This window comes from Ptychodera flava, chromosome 7 (assembly GCF_041260155.1).
Source record: "Ptychodera flava strain L36383 chromosome 7, AS_Pfla_20210202, whole genome shotgun sequence".
Taxonomy (NCBI): Eukaryota; Metazoa; Hemichordata; class Enteropneusta; family Ptychoderidae; genus Ptychodera; species Ptychodera flava.
The window spans coordinates 34,867,109-34,887,305 of NC_091934.1; the positions used below are offsets into that span (position 1 = coordinate 34,867,109).

A 20,197-nucleotide genomic window follows, 5' to 3' on the forward strand; every position below is an offset into this window, starting at 1 on the left:
TTCAAAACCCCAATTTTCATTTTCAATGTGTTTAAAAAACTGAATGTAAATATTTCGTGATAATTAGTTACGTTTAATATACGACATAACCATATTTCGACGTGTTTGGCGCTTACCTATGGGCTGTCTCTGTGTGTTGCTTTCGGCACCTTTTATCGTATGGTCTGGCTAACATTGCCGAATTTGTATAGCCCGAAATAGCTTCTACTAAGCAAACTATCAAAAACGGGACAGCAGTATCACTTCACTTAATATGAGGTCACACAACTTGTAAAACACTATCATTACGGAGCGAAGTGAGTCCGACGAACAGAATGTGATTGCATGTCCGAAAACTGAGGTCGTCCGAAAACTGCACACTGAGTGTACTGTAGGCCTACTGCAGTATCAGCTACAACATGCAATGCATTGAATCGAAATACTCAGGCACTGAATTGCTCCACATTTTATAAAATAAATTCAACCGTGAAAAGTTCAAACTAAGACTGATACTGTCTTATTTCATACAAAGAAATGAAAAGTAGGCTCGTCGTACTGTCAAATCTGTCCCGAGCATTCCGTTGCTTTGTCCACTCGCGCTTTGTCATTCCGAGTCAGAATCTGACTCTGATTTGGAACCACTCGTCCCGGATGCCTGGGGTTGCCTATGTGTCTTTAAGCTAATTCCCCTCGAAATCACTTTCTGAATTCTGGTCAACACTGTCCTCGCTGGAAGCAACTTGATAAGTCCCTGCAGCTGGACCGCCGGTGTGGCTTCCTTACCAGTGTTTACTGGGCGTCTGTGAGCACTGTTTATATAGCTGACTTTGTTTGTGATCTAATTTATACAAGAACGCTAAATACACTTTCGTGACAATAGCGTTGTACAAATGACGTCAATTCTACCTGTTGGTCAATATGCAAATACCGCTGCCTGGCTCGGGTGCGAAGAGGCCCCCTGATCACCGAGCAAGAAAAGGGAGTCAAATTTTGCCCTTCGCGCACATCTTTCCGAACTGACACAATATGCAATCCAAAGACAGGTCCCCTAGCTGAGTTTTTGAAGGGAAAAAATAAAAACTTTGGAAATCATGTCATAGGCCCTTTAAGAAAGAGAAGCAACGGTTACATCACCTGAAGTATACCGTCGCAGTGTTCCCGCTGTCTGAATGACAACCAGCAAATGATGGGAGCAAAGCTCAAGGTTTTGCAAGGAGATTTTACATCAATTGGCCTGGTCAACAAAAGCTTAAACTACTCACCTTCACACGATCCGTGACACTGTCACATTGTCCGGAGGCGTAGTCTACGTTCCCCTTACCATCTTAAACCTACCTACCATAATAAAGAGAAAACTTTTAGTTTTGTCAAATATTCTCTGTCCAAAAGCGTTGCTATAATGTTTTTAGACATATTGTGCAATTGCATCTTTTCAATTAATATCGATTTCTTTTAAATAGAAGATGTAAATTTGATATTTTATTATGCCTGCAGTTATTTTGTTTGAAGCGCTTCTGGTCACTTTCTTTGTGGGCTCTAGTCTCAGGCATTTTGTTGGTATTATCAGTGTTGTTCTTGTTGTTGTGTAATTGTGGTTCATAGCAAAACAATATCGACAAGAAAGTATGCTGAATATATGGAATTATACATCTGTATACTTCAAACTAGACAGACCCCCGTCGCATGGCTTTTCTCGGCAGGAGTTGCTGGCTGGCCGAGCTGTGTGGCCAACGCTTCACGTTTCACCCCACAATTTACGCAACAGCCTACCAAGAACGATATTATCTGCTGCGGTTTACTCTGTTTTGATATTTTTTCACCGTCTCAGTTTTTCGAAAATCGAAATTTTATTTTTCACCATAGAGTTAACACAGGGATGGCGGCCATTTTGAATTTCAAATATCGAGAAATTTAGGTTATTTGTCTCCGAGTCTTGTACAAAAGTTTGAATGGTGACTGGGCGTTCATTTACTTTGGATTGTACTCGTATAGGCCTACTTATACACTGAGAGAGAAGGAGATAATTTGAAGTCGCGTACACATGAAAAGGAAAATACAAAAATGCAGCTTTTTTGTTTTCTTTTCCTTTGGCATACACACTCGAAAATCTTTGTAGCCTAAGTAAAATATCGGCAGTCACGATGAAACGAACGGAGTCCCCGCAATTAGAACCCCCGTTTGGTGAGAGGGGTACCCTCGTTTTGTTATAAACTTTTCGGAATGAGTAGTTATTTAATTATCTTTCGAGAACGTTTTACGGAAAAACAAAAACGTGTCCTTAAAAAAAGGAAAACCATAGGACGTATTTTGCACGGATTGCAATACCATCGGTGTTCGATGCTGTGTGTAGACTTGGTTCAAGTCGGAGAATAAAAACTAAAACCATTTATAATAGTTTCTCTTGTGTCTCTCCTATTTCATACGAACCCATTTGGAATTTGGCAGCCCAGGCCAGGTTTTCCAAGAGATTGAACGCGTTACGTTTGAGTCTGCGCAGTATTGAGTTAGTTCCTGCCGGAATCATTCCGGGAGAAACTCCCCTGTATAGCGTTCACCCCACTCATTGCGTTCATCCCACCCCACTCACGCGTTTCACATGAGAACATACTAGTAACACAAATCATCGCATTCTCCCCACTAAAATATCCACAAATCACAGACTTGAACCAAATCTATGCTGTGTGCAGTGTGCGAAATTAACGTCGGTCCGACGGTCCGAGACCGACAGATTTCTCGTCGGGCCGAAAGTTTTTAGCAACATGTCGGTCCTTATGACCGACTGCAATTTGGAATAAATGATGAAAATTTCTCCGTCAAGACCTGTAACAGATGCAAATGATGACTGACTTTGAATCATGTGATTCAGACTTGAATGTCATGCACCTATCAATGTTTTCCACATGGTGATGGGGGTGTACTGTTATAAACAGTGTTAAAGGTAGTGGAATTGATCCCAGGGATCGAGTTTGTTCTAGTCTGTAAGAGGATTATGAAGGTGTCATAGCCTTTTGTTTTCCATTGAAATTGTAATCTAGTAATTAAATTCCTGGCAAGACAATCCGACCCCTGAACAACATGGGATATTGATCGCACTTCGTGTCCTGGTTGTGGGGAATTCGATCTATGGTACGCCAGACCAAAGAGGGGATGACAATGTCGCAACAAGTAATTTATTTTGTCTTGCGACGTTTTACATTTACGAAGAGTCTAATCCCTCCGATCGACGCGCATAGCACGGTGCAGGTAATTACATTCAGATCAGTATGAATTACGTCCGTGCATGCAGATTCTAGCAATGGGATGGATTGATTTTGGTGCAACAATGCGATACAATATTATAACAATACTCGTCTAGTGAGTGTAACCTTGGTAATGTTAGCATATCTGTGTCATATGACAACAACACCAAGAATCACTTCACTAGTTCCACACTTTAAGTGTTTGGAATTTACATATACACAAATGTACATATACAGCCCTTCGTTTTATCAAACTGACTCCATTTCCTTTACTTTGATTTTCCATTGAAGCGTTCAAAACATAAACGGTTCAAAGAAGAGTTTAAGACAAAAACCTACTACGAGTACAGCGCTGTTGACTAAACATATATTGTTTTGATTATCGAGGTATTTTTTACGTCCATGGTTTTGAACTACGCCTGATGTTACATGACAGCCCAATTGTGCTACCTGCAGTCAACAATCAAGTTCACGTTTCGCTGCGTTTGTTTGTGGACCGCGGGAACATCTTGCTTGCTCGTTGGTCTTTAACCAAAGTTCACAAGGCCGACTGTTACCACGATATATCGACGCGATAATAAGTGTACATTTTATAAAATGGAGAGGCCTTATTATAACAGTTTTGTCGTGTATACTCTCAGAGGCTGAGAGTAGGGCTTCAAATTGTTTCGATGTATACCGTTTTACGACAGGCATGCAAAACTCACCGTCATCTTGGGCTGTAGGCCAACATGTCGCAAAAATTACGTCTTTTAAGATTTTACGGTATTATTAACTGATCGTGTCGCGATCGTTTTCAGCAGCATAGTTTCTGTCAATTTTTCAGGGTCATTTTAATAACTAAACTTCAAAGGGCGATGAGACCCAGCAATCACTCCGGTAAAACTTTTCGATCAGAAAATATGCATTCATTTCTGCGAGTGGCGACGTGTGCCATTCATGTTGTCTGCAATTTCTATAATCGAGAAAAAAGTTACGATAAGCTTATTTGTCCCTTTAATTAAAAGTATAACTTCGTCTGTTTCTTCATGAATGCAATAGAGGTCACATTTAAGCATATTTATTTTTTGAAAAATGTTGAAAGTAATCCATACGTCATATCAAAATACATGCCAAGTATTTTCTCCCTTCTGTTTTACATTACAACAAAAAGACGTAGTGATCAATGTTTGCATAAAAAATTATTCATACACTCCCCTTACTCATGACTGATTTCAGGGTACTAAGTTATTCACTCACTCTTCTACCACTTGCGTCGGCTAATTTCAGAAGTGATTTCCAGCTCGCCAACCATTTTCAAATCACAATATCACATGCCCTGGTGTAGTGTACAATTGTACACAGTCATGTAGAGAACATCATCCCCCACAGAAAGTCATGAGAGACAAACTGTCTCGCTTTCATTATCCACATGTAGTCAGTGCATGAGCCTGTATTCGCCGGCCCCTGAGTGTTTGACATCATTTTATGGTCCGGGAGTGGGGGGTTAGACATGGCTAGAAAAAAATGTCAAACTCCCCTGTCAGTCCCATAGTCCCCCAATGGTGGAAACATTAATAAATGTGTGCGCATGACAGTGAGGAAGATGAGGGCTGTGATCTTTTTCAGATCCCAGATAATGTAGATGAATGATTCATGATCATTCACTTACACTATTCTGCAATCTATATAAACAATAGTCCTTTTCAGAGAATACTTACTGACTCTGTTGATAAAAGGACATGAAACATTAAATATTACAACATTCAAAAGCATAGTATTGATGGAGAAGTTTACTTCAATGGTCGTTAACAACTGCATTTATTGAGGACCGGCCGTTTTCTCTAAGGACCTGAAGCTTTGGCTTGGTGCAGGCCCTTATGACCTGAAGCTATTTTCTCTTAATTTCGCACACTGGCTGTGTGCTATAGGAATGTATACAGGCAAACCCCAAATCGTCTCCATGAATTACGAATTTTTACCTGAAAGCATAAAATAGATAAAACGCCTCAAACAACTACTTAAATGTATCGGTTATCTCTTTTCTAAAAGTGCCATATAACATCTCCATAGCGAAAACAGTAGCGAGCACTTTGTGCCAGGGTTTTGCGGGATGTTTGCCGTTGAGGGCACACATCGTATAAAAGATTCTGTATTGTTAGAGGGTCAATGTGTATCTTTTACAGTAAGGTTAAATGGTCTTAACCAGACGCACAGACAAGAGTGCAAACGATACGGACTGTTCCACTCTGGTAAAAGTGACAAATTTGAGGACTAGAGGTACGTTTTCCATCCCTTGTGCTTTAATTTATAGTAGGTACACTACAATGACAAATTAGAAAGCACGCGAGATTTGTTAGGAACCTTGAAACACTGTGTGCCGCAAAAATTGAACGGACTTCCGGTTCGCGATGACATGAACTTTGATGAACTTCACTGCGACTGTATACATATGTACATCATCAGGATCACGGAGATGTGTGCTACTGGTATATATATATATATATATATATATTCTAAATCAATCAGCCCTCAATATACGCCTGAGAATTTTTAGGCGTTAAAAGCAAGCATCAGCGAACGTTTCGACTCTGGTAAAGATACATGTATTATGTAAGTCGACAAAACACTGACACGGGCTTCCAGGGGCTCTTAGTCTAAGCTCTCGGCGGAGCGATCAACCCTATTACGGCTCCATTGGGTCGGTCGCATGCCTTAATTCTAAACGACGCACCATTTCTCGATGGCCCGGGCTAAACATGTCGCACGGCGGAGGGTGTATACATTTTACTTAGAGCCCCGTTAACACCAGGTTCAAAAATGAATGTGTAGACCCGAGATTATAAAAGTAGCCCATTACATACGTGATCGTTGAGTTGACATCTTTGATTGAAGTAATGAACCTCCTTGCGATATATCCACATTCTCAGTGAGAACAAAGTGTGTTATAATGCATACCGATATTGAATTGGGCGGTTTGTAACACGGTCACTCACAAAAATCGTGTTTGTAAGAGTAATGTTTTCTCCCATGCTTATTACAGCACCATGTCAGAGTTGAAGCAACAGCAGATTGCGTCAAACCATCCATTGGAACAGTTCATTTTGCTTGCAAAATCTGCCAAGGGAGCGGCAGTGGTGGCCCTCATCAAGCAGGTCCTGGAAGCTCCCGGAGTTTATGTGTTCGGAGAGCTACTGGAAATGCCCAATGTACAAGAGGTATGGAATTTCTTGAAGCCGCCAGGTGTCTATGTGTTTCTGGTGACATTGAAATGCCTCGTATCATGTGCATGTGCAACAGTGTAGAGGAACTGAACTGTGATGCTTCACAGATTTTCATTTATACTTCACAATGGAAATCAAGGTTTGACTTTGAAAGATCAGCCAAACATACCGTCATTCAGATAAGCTTTTGAATCGTACATTGTAGCTGTAGTCACATCCCATGCAACGATATCACTCTACCAAACATTGATTGAATTATTGTAATCCCGCACACTATATTGAAATCATACTTTTGTCCTCCTTCTCAATTATTGCTATCCACAGCTTGCGAATGGTCCCAATGCAGCCTATCTGAAATTACTGAACATGTTTGCCTTGGAATGTACACAGATTACAAAGGTGAGAGGCATTCACATAGAAACTAATGAAACTCAGTAATACAGATGCGATTCATTAAACCTTTGAGTGCCAAAGTCAACTTTTGTTGCCTCTATAGAATACAACACAGCTAGCAACTTTTTTCAGATCTGGACAATTTTTTTCAGATTTTCCCAAAATTTTTGTTGAAAATTGTTACCCTTGAAAGGCTATGTCCATTTGGTTCAAAATTATCAAAAAATTTCAAAAAATTCATAAAATTTGGCAAAACGGTACAGTAAAATTTTGGTGGAAAAATTGCAGCACTCAAAGGGTTAATACTCCTGGTATAATTTGTACCATTTTCTCAAAAAGTACAGGGTTGCTACAGAATTTCACAAAGGTTATATGGTTATGGCTTGTTTTAACTTCTTTCCTACTTGCGAGTTCATATATTGGGAGAGTTAATATTAAGGAAGATTATGATAGCAGCTTGATGATACTGACTTATACATGTAACATATTGAATGCACATTTCCTTTGACATGTTTACCCTGACAGCTTGATAACAAAAACACTTTCTTTCTCAAATTCAGCAAGTGCGTCTGAACTCCCTGAGTTGACCCCTACCCAACAAGCAAAGCTGCGTCACCTGACAATAGTCTCCCTAGCTGACAAAACAAAGTGCATTCCGTACTCTGTGCTACTGCAGGAGCTTGACATGAAAAACCTTAGAGAGCTAGAGGTGAGTCAAATGCCACATGTCAGATAAGTATATAGAAAAAATAATCGGATTATACATGTGTACTTCTTTCTTTCGTTCAGTCAAGGTTGATTCCATCCATACAATAATTTTCCAGCAATGTGATATTCCTCAAAAACTCTCCCTTTTTGTATTGTGTTCAATGTTCAAGATTTTGAGATTTTGAGAATAGAAAGGAATGGAAGGCTCACTTTTTTGTCTCTGGCAAATTAGAAATTCAGATTTTGCTAACAGAAATAACAGAGAAAGTAGAGGTTGTATACAATTTTACTTGTCAGCATGTTTAGTAATTTTGCTTCATTGATGGAAAATTTCCATTGTGATACTTAATACCTATTCTTGATCAATTGTTATTTAGAAAGTACTAGGAGGGCAGTTTAACCCATATACCACCATGGTTTGGCCCAAACCCATTGTTATCAATGGTGATTGTGGACCTGTTTACATGCAATTGGGGTAAACAGATTAAAGATTTCTTCTGCAAAGAACTAGAGAAAGTGTAAAGTTTAAAATTTCAGTTTTTGTTACGTGAAATATTACTATTCTTTAAACCTTTGAGTGCTAAAGTCAATTTTTGTTGCCTTTATAGAATATAACTCCAACAACGTTTTTCTGATAGAGAGACTTTGTTTTCAGATGTATCCCATATTTATCCTTAGTTATCCCGGTTACTCAAAAGAGAAACTATCCTCTATTAACATAGCTAGAATTGCCGGACTCGTTCAACATTTCTAACTTTTCATGTTCTTCATGGATTCCATTTCAGGATCTTATCATTGACTGTATTTATGCAGACGTCGTCAGGGGTAAATTAGACCAGAAAAACAAACAACTAGAAATTGACTATGTCATCGGTAGAGATATCAGGCCTGAGAACATTTCACATATCGTCAAAGTTCTTCAAGAATGGTAAGTTTTATTCACCGACATGTGATGATAACAGTCTGTTCAGCCACTATTCATCAGAAATGGAGTGTTTTATTGTCTTTAAAGAGATTTTGTACAAAAATCGAGAACAAATTTTTAGATTTTAGTACTGATCTGGTAATTACAGGCATGTAGAAAATAGCTTACAGCCAGCTAAAGCAGCTGGCAGTCAGTTTAAATTTACTTGCTGTGAATATTTAATGAAGTTAGTTTGATGAAAAATTGGGGACATTTTGCACAAGTTCTATGTGCTCACACAATACATGTAGCCACTTTTATGTTTATCCCCTGTAACCAAATATTTCTACATCCCTGTTGTATGACTCTGTTTACACGCATACAGTATGATATAGAAACATTTCACTGCGGTACCTGCTATCAGCTGGTAGTCTTTAACGAAAACCCAACCTATGTAGGGTATCTGTGCATTCACTTAAGTGCCTCTTGAAACATCTCATTACTATCTTTGTGTCTTGTAGGTGTGATGGTTGTGAAACTGTACTAAGTGGAATCGATCAACAAATAAAACATGCCAATAGTTACAAAGAAAACTGCGTCAAGACAAAGCAGAGAGTTGATACAGAGGTAACAATACATGATTTGTGTCATTCAGTGTACTTGATTCCCAGGGGTAATCCCTTGTGCACAACTGGATTTTCCCATCATTTTTGAACGTTTTGTCTAGCTTGGATAGAGAATTTTCCATCATCTGCCATTCCCCTTTAATTATTTGTTCATGAAGGATAATTTCCGGTACCATGTAGGAAACATGGGATATGGCATGTGTATTCCCCTTACAGATGCAAACAGGTTAGACGCTATGATCTGCTTTCTGAGGTGTATATCCCTATGGAATATCTAACTGCCTCATTTTGTTTCATATCAAATACTGACCAATTGCATGAAATGTTTAGATCTGTGGTTTTAGTAATTAATAGATGACCATTGTTTTATAAAGTGGAGCATCTCGATTACCCCATGTGTGACATAGATCTCTATCAGTCTCAGTTTCATCATGTGAGCTTTCACAAATGTTACAAAATGAGATGTCCAAAAATGCTGAAATATTTAATATCATCGAAGTCAGAAAGTTGGAAAGCCTCTGTCATCAACTGTTTCTCCTGTCATACCCGACAGCAAATAGGTCTACCAGCATCAGGGAAAACAGTGGTACCATGATGTGGGTTACACTGAAGAGCAACTGAAAAGAGAGTTGACCTGTTCATCCCCATTTCCCAATAGACAGGTCCATGATCACTATTAATAACAATGAGTTCCGGCCAAACCATTGTGGTCAAAGGGTTACAACAGGGTCTGGTGACTGAAAGTTGACATGCCAAATGAATTGTAACAGTGTGTCCTCTGAGCCAAACTGACACCCCAGTTACTCCAGAAAGTTCTTTCAGAGACAAGCAATGTCAGATACACATTGAATAGTATGAGGATGAGGCAAAGAAATTTGCACAAATTTAAGAAGTTCGTTGACAGATACACATTGTGACATCAAAAACACAACACATCTCTTTCTCAAAGGATGAGTGACAGCATTCCTGGCTTTAATTTACAATAATAATTTGGTAGTTTTGTTGAATTACACTCGGTTTATCTCTTTTGGTCAATCTTGACAGATACAACATTACATCAGTGTATACTTACCCATTCTGGACACCTGGTACTACCATACTACTAAGCAGCGGTTCAATGTGACCTTTGTTATTGTCATCTTTCATTTATTTCTTTGACCTGGTATATTACATATTTACCTTGAATGATAGTGGTTATTGGACTTATTTCTATATCATATTACCCCATTGATACAAATAGCTTTGTGTAAAGGGAATGTCAAATAGCACCCACAGTGCTTAACTGTCTTTACATTTAGCAATCAGGGGTATGAGTCACTGACTGACATGAAGAACTTTCATATTTGACTGTGTAGGTTGCAAACATCAAGAAAACACTGAAAGCCACATCACAAGACATGGATGATCAACACATGAGCACAGACACTAGGGAAGTTGAAGCACAGCCAACCAGAGCGACTAAGAAATCATCAAAAGTCAAGGGGTGAGTAAAGTATCATCAAACTAACAAACACCAATTTCAAAAATAGTATCCCACAGCCATAATTGGTTGAGCAAAAGACAGGTGCTTGAATATTTCTACCGGTACTTCATACACTGCCATTAGTGTGCATTTGTGTGATAGTTCATTGACCTCTTAGTCTCAGTGGTACATCTTTTTCAATATTTTCATGGTTTTCTTTCAAACTCAAGTCTTTTCGTGTTAATTTGCTGACAGATGTATGTGTGCATGTTACTACATTTGTACACAGAATGTATGAGTAAGTTTAAATTCAGAAATAATATCTGGGCTCGCACTCAGAAACATAATTGCCAATGTGAAACTTATTGTAATATAACTTTTGACATGATGTACATGTCACGTAAAAGTAATATTAAATTACTGTCAGGAAATGATCCATAGCTATTCATTCACCAAAAATCTCCTGAAGTTTATTTAGAAAGGCATATTTAACAACAGCGTATTACATATGGTGATCAGTGATAAGAGCGCTGTTCAAATTATGGTTTGATTTCAAATGTAGCCAGTAATTTTTACATCAATTGGTCTGTACAGGCGGGACATATCATTTACTGACTCAGCTCAAAGAATTTAAAGTGTGTAATTTAATGTCAGTGAAAGAAAGAAAGATTGGATGGTATCCTGAAAAAAGCAACCCAAAATATGCTACCAATGTAGCTGTAACATATTTAATCAGGAGTGTTCCTGTGTAGTAGTCACAAGTGGGTTGTGTTTCTCTTCTTTGGTTACTGTCCTACACAAAAATCTCAAATAGGGCCATTGAAGGATTTCCCTCTGTATAAATAACTCGATTGGAACTAATTTTGGATAATTGAATATTATAATAATTTTGGTTTAATCAGCAAATGTAACCTCATCTAATTTTCCTTTTTGCAATTCACTTGTTTTCATGAGTCTGCTTACGCGTGCCAGTAGGTTTTCAGAGAAAATTAAGAAACAAACACATGTTAAGACTATTACAAATAAAACCATTTCTTCTTCTAAAGAAACCAAATAAAAAATGAGGTTATTTGAATACACTGTGTTTTTTGTCTGTGTTTGTTTTTTGCCCTTGCTGGCTGGTAGGTTTTTCAAAAATCCAAGGACGGCAAACAAAGAATTTTCTTTAAATGGCCTTATTTGTAATATCTCTACTTTCAGCCATATTTCACCTATCACTTTTGATAAGTTTGAACAATTAAAAAAGCCAATTATACCAAATTAGTTCCAATCGTGTTAAATGTATATATATATCATCATATATCATTGTTTTTTAAATTTCTTTTTGCATTTTTTCCTAATACAGGTTGAGAGGAAGTGGGAAATTTTGGCAGAAGTCGTCACAGAGTTGAAAACAAAGGCTTTCGCAAGAACATTTCGGACAATATTTACGAGTTTTAGTGAACTTAAAGATTCAAATTACTTTCAGTGCAACTTTTCCTTGCGTACCTTGTGATTTTTGTGCAATGGAACGCAATTCTCAAAAAATTTTGCTGGCAACATTCAGTTGAGACTCGTCTGAAATTTTGTAGTGTGTCAGGCACATGTAGGTTTGATTGAACGGGTCAGAATTTCTACACCCCTTTGAAAGCCAGAACGGAATAATCCTCTGATGAGTAGATGAGTGTGACCTATACTTGATAAGAACAGTGGCATTAGGAAAAGGAAGGTACGAGTTAAGGTGTTTGCTAATCAGGAATGAAAATGAAGGATACTTCACTGACAGGTTGGTTTACAGAGTCAAAGTCATAGATTTCATGATGTTATCTAGTTCACTGTCTCTAACCTGCATTGTTATATTAGTATATACCGTTAGGTTTACCAATATTAGTCATCTAATTATCCCTCACTTTCATCCTGGGGTTTGCACTTTTAAGAAAAGTTATTGAAAGTACTGAAATCTCAAATCTCTCCTAGAAAGTCTTCATAATAGGTACATTTGTCCTGCAAAGTACTGGCAAAAGTTTGTATGAAAATTGCTAAATACGAATTTCATACAGAACTGTGTGTTGCAGGGAAGATTCTGCGACACTAGACTGATAATGTTCCGGGAAAAATTCTTCTGCACACCCAATAATCCCCAAACTTCCAGGAAAGCTGAGGAAAGTGTTTGACTTTGCAGTGACTGTGAGTGTACAGACCCCGGGATCATTGAATACCATGATAAACTAAAAGGCAACAGGACATATTTTGCTTATCAGATGTCAGGTAGTTAAACCAGAATATGATCATTTGAATAATACTTGGCAGAGTGCCAAATAAGTCATGTGACTGCTCTATTCAGGCAGGACTTGTTTGGATGTGTTCTTTGAAGACTTTTTTGTGTACCATAGTTGTAATCTTTAAGATGCATAGAGAAATATGCAAAATAAAAAATAAAAACACAAAGCTGAATGCAGCGAGACTGATTTGTACCTCCCATTTGCTATATTTATTGAGGTAGAATGGATTGATGTTGGTGTGTATGTCTGTCTCGTGTGTTTCTATGTATGTGTGGGTATGTATATATCTATGTATCAATGTATCACATATATCACACACATGTAAAAGTGCATAAAGTTTACAAATGTATGAGTGAGAACCAATATTACTGGTCCATTTTTGGATATTTCACACATTTATAGGCCGAATTTTCAAGCTTACACTGTATCTCAAAATGCTTTGGAGCGTGCAAAAACAAACTAGTTGACATAAAAAGTGAAAAAATTTAGAGATACATCTGCCAGCCCCTTAAGAGGCTGTTGCCAATCGTAGGTCTGCATTTCAAGACCGAGTAAGTTAAGTCATGTTTTTGATATAGCCAATCGTAGGTTTGCAGTTCAAGACTGAGTAAGTTGAAAATGCCCTGTTTGTACGATCGGCTTATATGATTGCAGGTGAGTAAAGCCAAACGTAAACGAGTGATGTTAAAACGGGTTCTTTTGCAAGTTTTCAATCAATCGGTGTTCAACAGGCTGTGATTTTGGGCCTTGCAAGGTTTATGTGTGAGCTGGCTGTGGCTCTCCTTTCAACCTCCAGGTAATGATAGAATGGAAAGGCAGGTATTGGGTGCTCTCTGTAACGAATACTTGCTCGATTCTTGCAGCATTATAGCCCGACTTATCATAACGTTCCTTTACTTGCAACGATATCGATATGATTGAAACAATGGCGAAAACAAATTAGAGCTCTTCAATTTAGCAAATAAGAAGAAAAAAATTCTGAGCACCTGTGGTAAATAGAACACACTTCGTCTTATGAAACAAAACTAATTCGTGCGATTTTCTAATGAACTGGTTGGTGTAGTGGGCCAATGTGGGCCTGAATAACAAGCTTCTTTGATGATGTAAACTCTTGTGATTACTATATTCTTGAAACTCATAGATACAGACAGAAACAGGCGCTTGTGGGCTGGGTAGTCTGCCTGATCGATCAATCGCGTACTCGTTGCTCTGCCCTCTACCGAAACTAAAATTTAGTTGCAGTGGACGGCAGAGCAAAGGGTTCGATAGATCGAGCAGACGATCGATCGATCAAGCAGACTAGCCAGACCACGGGCGCCTGTGGTTAAAGACGACCATTTAAGGCTTATTTGAAAAAAGGAAACTTTACATTGTTAAGATTAAGGTAATTTTCCCAGGTTTACACCATGGGGAAAGTAAAATTTCAGTAATCAGAAATCTTATTCAGTCTACGAGCAGTGATTTGAGTCATGTGGTCTTCTGAATACTTTCGTAGTCTTTACAGTTCGTACTCTGAGCGTTCTGTACTGTAAGAATAGGGCTCTCCTCGTCAGATGTGCAACAGTCCGTCTCGTCATATCTCGGCTGTTCTCGGAATCTCACGTAGATACCGCAACACATGATGACCGAGTGGAAACGATAGAAAATGCAGAAGGGAAGCAACACTTTCATGATGAGCGCCCACTGGTTCGGAAGAGAGTAGACTTCAATCTCGACCGATGAGAGGTAATGATCGAACTGATCAATGAACGAAGCCTTGCTCCACAATCCAAGATTACAGAAGAGCAGGCACAAAACCAGCCCTTGTACCTAAGGAAATAAGATTTTAAAAATCGTTTGAGATCATGAAAAAAAGTAAGGTGGCTTTGCAGTAGTTTACAGTGAAAATCTTCAATATTTTTGTCTTTGATATCGAAACTGACTTTTGCGAAGGCTCTGTACATGACGACATCATTCGACAAATTGTTCAAAAGGTTGTCCATTTTAAACCAACGAATCCATCATCGTTTGATATTTTATTACAGATGTGAAAGGCTAGCTTTTGGGCGTGAAATGGACAAATAAATTACAGAAACAATTGGTAATTTTTGATGCAATCTTATCATTTCTTTTGTTTCAGAAAACTTCTTCTTCTCTTCTTCATGTTTGAATAAGAAGTATTAGCTCAGCAAACGCGCAATATGTATGATGTATCATGTTATTGTCGACACATGATTTCTAGTCCAGAAAACTTCAGTCGTCAACAGATACAATTGGACATTACTCGCGTTCAGTCTGTGTGAACAAGTTGAAAACAATGCATTTGGACATGATTTTGGTGGGAAACAAGAAACCGTTTTACAAACAGATTAACAAGAACGCTAGAAAATACACCAAAAGTTACTACCACTGGAACCTCAAGGGGACTGGTTCATGTGGAATGATGGCATTTTAACTGATAACTGCCTGTAGCCAACACTGTGTAGCTGATCAGTGGCTAGTCTTTGCACAGTGGCTGTGTGAGTGCACGAGTGCGAGCACAGGGAATGGAGTAATCATGTTGTTGTTGTTGTTGTTGTTGTTGTTGTTGTTGTTGTTGTTGTTGTTGTTGTTGTTGTTGTTATTGTTGTTGTTGTTGATGGTGATGATGATGATGATGACGATAATAAAAAATATTAAAAAACAATGTGTCATTCCTTGCTGTTGTTTGTCGATGTTGTAGATAATTGTAAAAGAAAACTGTAATCGTGACCAAAAAACGACGTAGGTCGCCCAACGTCACTCCCGTCCTATATTATAGGACGGGAGTGACGTTGGGCGACCTACGTCGTTTTTTGGTCACGATTACAGTTTTCTTTTACAATTATCTACAACATCGACAAACAACAGCAAGGAATGACACATTGTTTTTTAATATTTTTTATTATCGTCATCATCATCATCACCATCAACAACAACAACAATAACAACAACAACAACAACAACAACAACATGATTACTCCATTCCCTGTGGTGCGAGAGTGCCTGTGGCAACAATTGGAATGCGCAGATCGGGGACAGGTATTTGGATTCTCAAGCTTTTCAAATTCTTTTCTGATCTACCACTTGTGGGGGCTCATTTTGAAGCTCTTGGAGAAAGACAAACTTTCACAGTCTTAGTTTTTTGAAAAATCGAAAATTTTATTTTTCTCCATAGAGTTAACACAGGGATGGCGGCCATTTTGAATTTCAAATATCGGTAAATCTTGGGTAATTTGTTTCTCTGGTACCGGAATTTGCACGGTGACCACTGATTTATTGATTTTAATAGAGAATGGTTGAAAGATTCCTGGAGGAAAGTTTTAGCAAAAGTATAAAGTCTTTCACTTTCGAGGCGCATACTGAGCCAACGGTTTGGATGATATTATTATGGTACACCATGTCCCTGCATCACGGACTGTGGTTACATGAGCAAAATTGACCAGACGTATAGTAGGATAATAAAATTGTTTAGGTCGTGTTTAGTTCACAGATGAAATGAGGTCATTGTTAACGAGGCGATCAAACTGTCAGTTTCGAGAAATAATTACCAGAGGTGTTTGTGTTTACATGGAAATAACTGCTATTCAATCCTTGTCATTTGAATGAACTTAACTATACAAGAGAATTTAAGCTGTTCGCAGGTACAAGCTGAAAATTTTCACCCACTGACTACAGTTCTCCCAGCAATTCCCCACTTGGACTGCTGGGAGAACGCCCGCAGAGCTTCTCCACATTTTATAGAGACTTTACACCACTCTATCCCTGTCAAGTAATTTGCTTCTCCCTACCAATCCAAGAGCGTTACTGTCGGGCGGACATACACTGTTTGTATGAGGGTTTGTACGAGCAGTTTAGAACAGAGTCAAACAATTTGTTTTTGAACAGAAGTGATGCAAACGAAAGCGAGAAGTTGGAACGCAATATGTTAACGCTCGTTTTCACGCAAGGAAGTTATGAATGCCCTACCGAGGTCAGTCGGTCGAAAGGATCTCAAGAACGACAGATCAGATTTACGTGAGTCAGTAAGGCTTGCATAATTAACACTGACTTGCATGTCTGTTGATTTCGGACATTTGCAAATATCTGGACAATGATTGTCCTAAATTTCATTGAAACTGGGGAAAAATACAATAGCCAATGTAGAGATGGGTAGGTCTGTTACGCTATCGTATGTATGTATGTATGTATGTATGTAGTATGTATGTATGTATGTATGTATGTATGTATGTATGTATGTATGTATGTACGTACGTACTTACGTACGTACGTACGTACGTACGTACGTACGTATGTATGTATGTATGTATGTATGTATGTATGTACTTACATACGTATGTATGTATATGTATGTACGTTATGTCGATGTTTTGTACAATGAGTGACTTTATGCGACCTAATAAAGGCCTACCATGATTTCTTGACATCAGGAAAATATAAAACAGCATCTTTCCCCTTTTAAACGGTATAGGTTGTTTACCTTTGCACCTTTCCGTTTGCATCTTGGGTGATATCGTGATGCTGCGATTAGGAATGTTGTCTGCAACCATAGTTCGACACCGTTGATTAACTTTTCCACCAGTAAAAACCGGGCGCTCCAAACATTGCCTCCGTGTGGGTACATGATCACACCAATGGCAGAAAAGGCCTTGAAGTAAATAAAACCGAACACCCCGATTACTGTTATGACGAGCAACGAATCGTCCCCTCCGTATGGTCTGTGCTCGTAGTCTTGGGTGGCGATGAGCTCGAAGCCAACCCAGCAGAGAGCGCTCATAATACTGAAGTACACTATTTTGGTCGCGTAGTATGCGTACTCGATTTTGCTCTGCATGAAATGTTGCTGTTGCAGGGCTGACATCAACACCATCACAATCATCAAAAATATCCCGGCGAGGCTGCCTACCGATCCGCACTGTGGCATTACCATATTTTGCTGAGTCGGTGTCCTATCCCCACTCCGGTAATTCGCAGATTCAATACTACTACAATTACTAGAGTCCGAAATGTTTTTCTCGCCGTGAACGAGGTTTGAACTGTCCTGTTCTCCTTGTGTGACGTGTTCTTCATACTTCGCCAGGATGCTGCTCTTCTCCGTGTCCAAGAAGAGGCCGCTGAAACCGTGGTCTCCCGTGATATTTACGAACCCGGGAGACTTTTCCTTGCCTTCTTGTCTGAAATCTCGCTTCCCCCTTCCACGCGCCGACTTCAGAAATTTCATGGAAATCCATATGTGATACAAGATATTCACAGCGACCAGTGAATATTCCAAACAAAAAGGGAAAAGAATGTGGTCAACGGTTTTCATCTTCACCTGCCATTTCGTGGTGTGGTTTATGCACTGTTCAATCAGCGTTAACGTGGCAGTTTCGTTTGCAGAATATATCTCGTGCATTGAACGACTGAACTGTGGACGCGAAAGCAGTTCCTCTGATTCGGCTGCTAGAGTGAAGAACCACAGCATGAGATTGACCGACAAAACCAGCAACAGTGAATAACGGATAACAACACTATTGTGAAGCGTGGCTCGCGAAAATTTTCCAAGGAACAACATCTCCGTTACCTGGAAGACCAGTCGTAATGCGTAAAACACGACACTGGTGACGTAATCAGCCATATTGTCAAGGTGATCGGCCATTGCCACGCACTCCAAGGCAGCGAACATCTCCAACAGTTCAAGCACTATTTTGCCTGTACCAAATATGTAGACGCCCAGGAGATCCAATGTGAAATGGGCCTGTGATTGTCCATCGTGCGACTTGTCTTCGAGCAGCCACAGCGAGTACCGACTGCCACGGATAATAAACCACATCATAAACGAGGTGGCAAACACAAGCATGATCGAAATGAGAATTTGAACATGGCCGGCAGTGACTTCGTTGACAAAGCTACCTGGTCTGCCAGACATCAACTGTGTAATCATGAGAACGAAAGCAACAGTCACCAGGTTACATGCAAAGAGAATGGAGGAGACACGCCCATCACGTCGAGCAACCGAGCTTCCACGGCCTGTAATCAACGGACTTACAAGCCACTGTTTCCGTACAGCCATCGCTGATAGCGAATAATACGCAGAAACGTACAGCTGGATGATCAGTGAATTTTAAGCCCAGATCTTAGTGGGAAGTGATATTCCTCATTCGACTATGCTGACACGTTTGCTTGTCTACCGCAATCGGGTGTGTTTGGCATGCACTCGATCAACAATCCAACTACTGTGACAACAGGTAAGATGATGCACGGAGACCGTGTTTCACCTATAAGTGCCCGATGGCAATGAGCGAAAGTTCACAACATATTTTCACTGCGGTCTACCCGGACATGCGTGATACTCTACAACACTGGGAATACCCGTGCTATTTTTACACAGTGCTTCACCGAAGGAAGGCAAGCCCGAATACAAAGGACTTCAGTTTAACATCCCATGCACAAGGTCAATAGTTGACACCGTGGGCGATTGCAGTTTATCGCGAAACATAATATCCACACACATATGACGTCATCTGGGAGAACGAAAGACCACTCGCTATAGTCTTAACTGTCAACGTGGGCGTCGAAAGTGAAAGTGTTAAAACTTTTCTCTCATTTCCTCTTCTTACATGTAAGAGAGGACTGGTGAAAACAAGCAGACGAATAGATTGCCCCCATCCCAACCCCGCTCGCTCAAGGCTTTTCTCCGATACTAAATCCACGGAACGCCCCTGTGACCATATATGGGCATATTTAGATTACAGGTGACTGTATACCTTTAATGCGACAGTCTGCTAAAGTTTATTCCTTCTGTTTACTTTCTGTTGACATTTTTATGCCACAGACTTGGGGCAAGAATACTACAAGACGGATATGAGAGCACAATAATTTCCAATTGCAAGATGCATGTAACCCACCTTCGTCGTAAACCACGCGCCTCTTTACGGCAACAGCTTAGCGCTACCCGTCGTTAATTTTGCGTAGGTCAGCGGAGCAGAAATTATCCTCTGGCTCGCGACAATTGTAACCCTTATTCAGATACGTCCATCATGGTCGCGATGATCAAACTGTCCCCAGTCTTTCTGTTGCCACTGATATTGTGACAGGCCAATCAAAAACTTTCATGAGTCAGTGTTATGAGACAGTGGTGCATCTCTGTATAGTCTGTTTAATCATAGGTGATTTGAAAGTCATGTGGCTTGAGTGCGAGCCCGAAAAAACCTATGGCAAATTGATAAGCGTAAAGTGACATTTAGAGGTACATTTGTTTTTGTTTAGAATAAGGACATTATCCAAATTACTTCGACTAAAGAGCAAAAAGTTCCAGAATAGATTTCAACAGACAAGTACGAATTTCAGTCACTTCATCACCGTTATGGACTTCAAATTTCAATTCACGCAGTTAATAAAAGGGATATCATAACACATTGAAACGTTCACATACATGTTTCTAAG

The 20,197-nt window shown here is 39.4% G+C and overlaps 2 protein-coding genes across 2 annotated transcripts; one reads left to right on the plus strand and one right to left on the minus strand.

The window, feature by feature from the left end:
* The first annotated feature begins 5,354 nt into the window (after nucleotides 1-5,354).
* LOC139137392 (COP9 signalosome complex subunit 7b-like) lies at nucleotides 5,355-12,961 on the plus strand. The gene is given in 9 exon segments (XM_070705447.1): nucleotides 5,355-5,477; nucleotides 6,241-6,415; nucleotides 6,746-6,794; nucleotides 6,797-6,820; nucleotides 7,375-7,523; nucleotides 8,308-8,450; nucleotides 8,948-9,053; nucleotides 10,408-10,535; nucleotides 11,860-12,961. Coding segments are annotated over 8 exon segments (816 nt in total). The 5' UTR covers nucleotides 5,355-5,477; nucleotides 6,241-6,244; the 3' UTR covers nucleotides 11,906-12,961.
* LOC139137391 (proton channel OTOP2-like) lies at nucleotides 12,962-19,223 on the minus strand. Its single transcript, XM_070705446.1, has 2 exons — nucleotides 17,253-19,223; nucleotides 12,962-14,584 (listed from the first exon to the last, which is right to left on the minus strand). The coding sequence occupies exons 1-2, from the start codon at nucleotides 18,822-18,824 to the stop codon at nucleotides 14,243-14,245; spliced, it is 1,914 nt and encodes a 637-aa protein (XP_070561547.1). The 5' UTR covers nucleotides 18,825-19,223; the 3' UTR covers nucleotides 12,962-14,242.
* Nucleotides 19,224-20,197: the final 974 nt, after the last annotated feature.

Coding starts and splice junctions, on each gene's coding strand:
- LOC139137391 (XM_070705446.1), bottom strand. CDS start 18,824: ATGGCTGTACGGAAACAGTGGCTTGTAAGTCCGTTGATTACAGGCCGT. Junction 14,585..17,252: donor GCAAACGGAAAGGTGCAAAG/GTAAACAACCTA, acceptor TTATTTCCTTAG/GTACAAGGGCTGGTTTTGTG.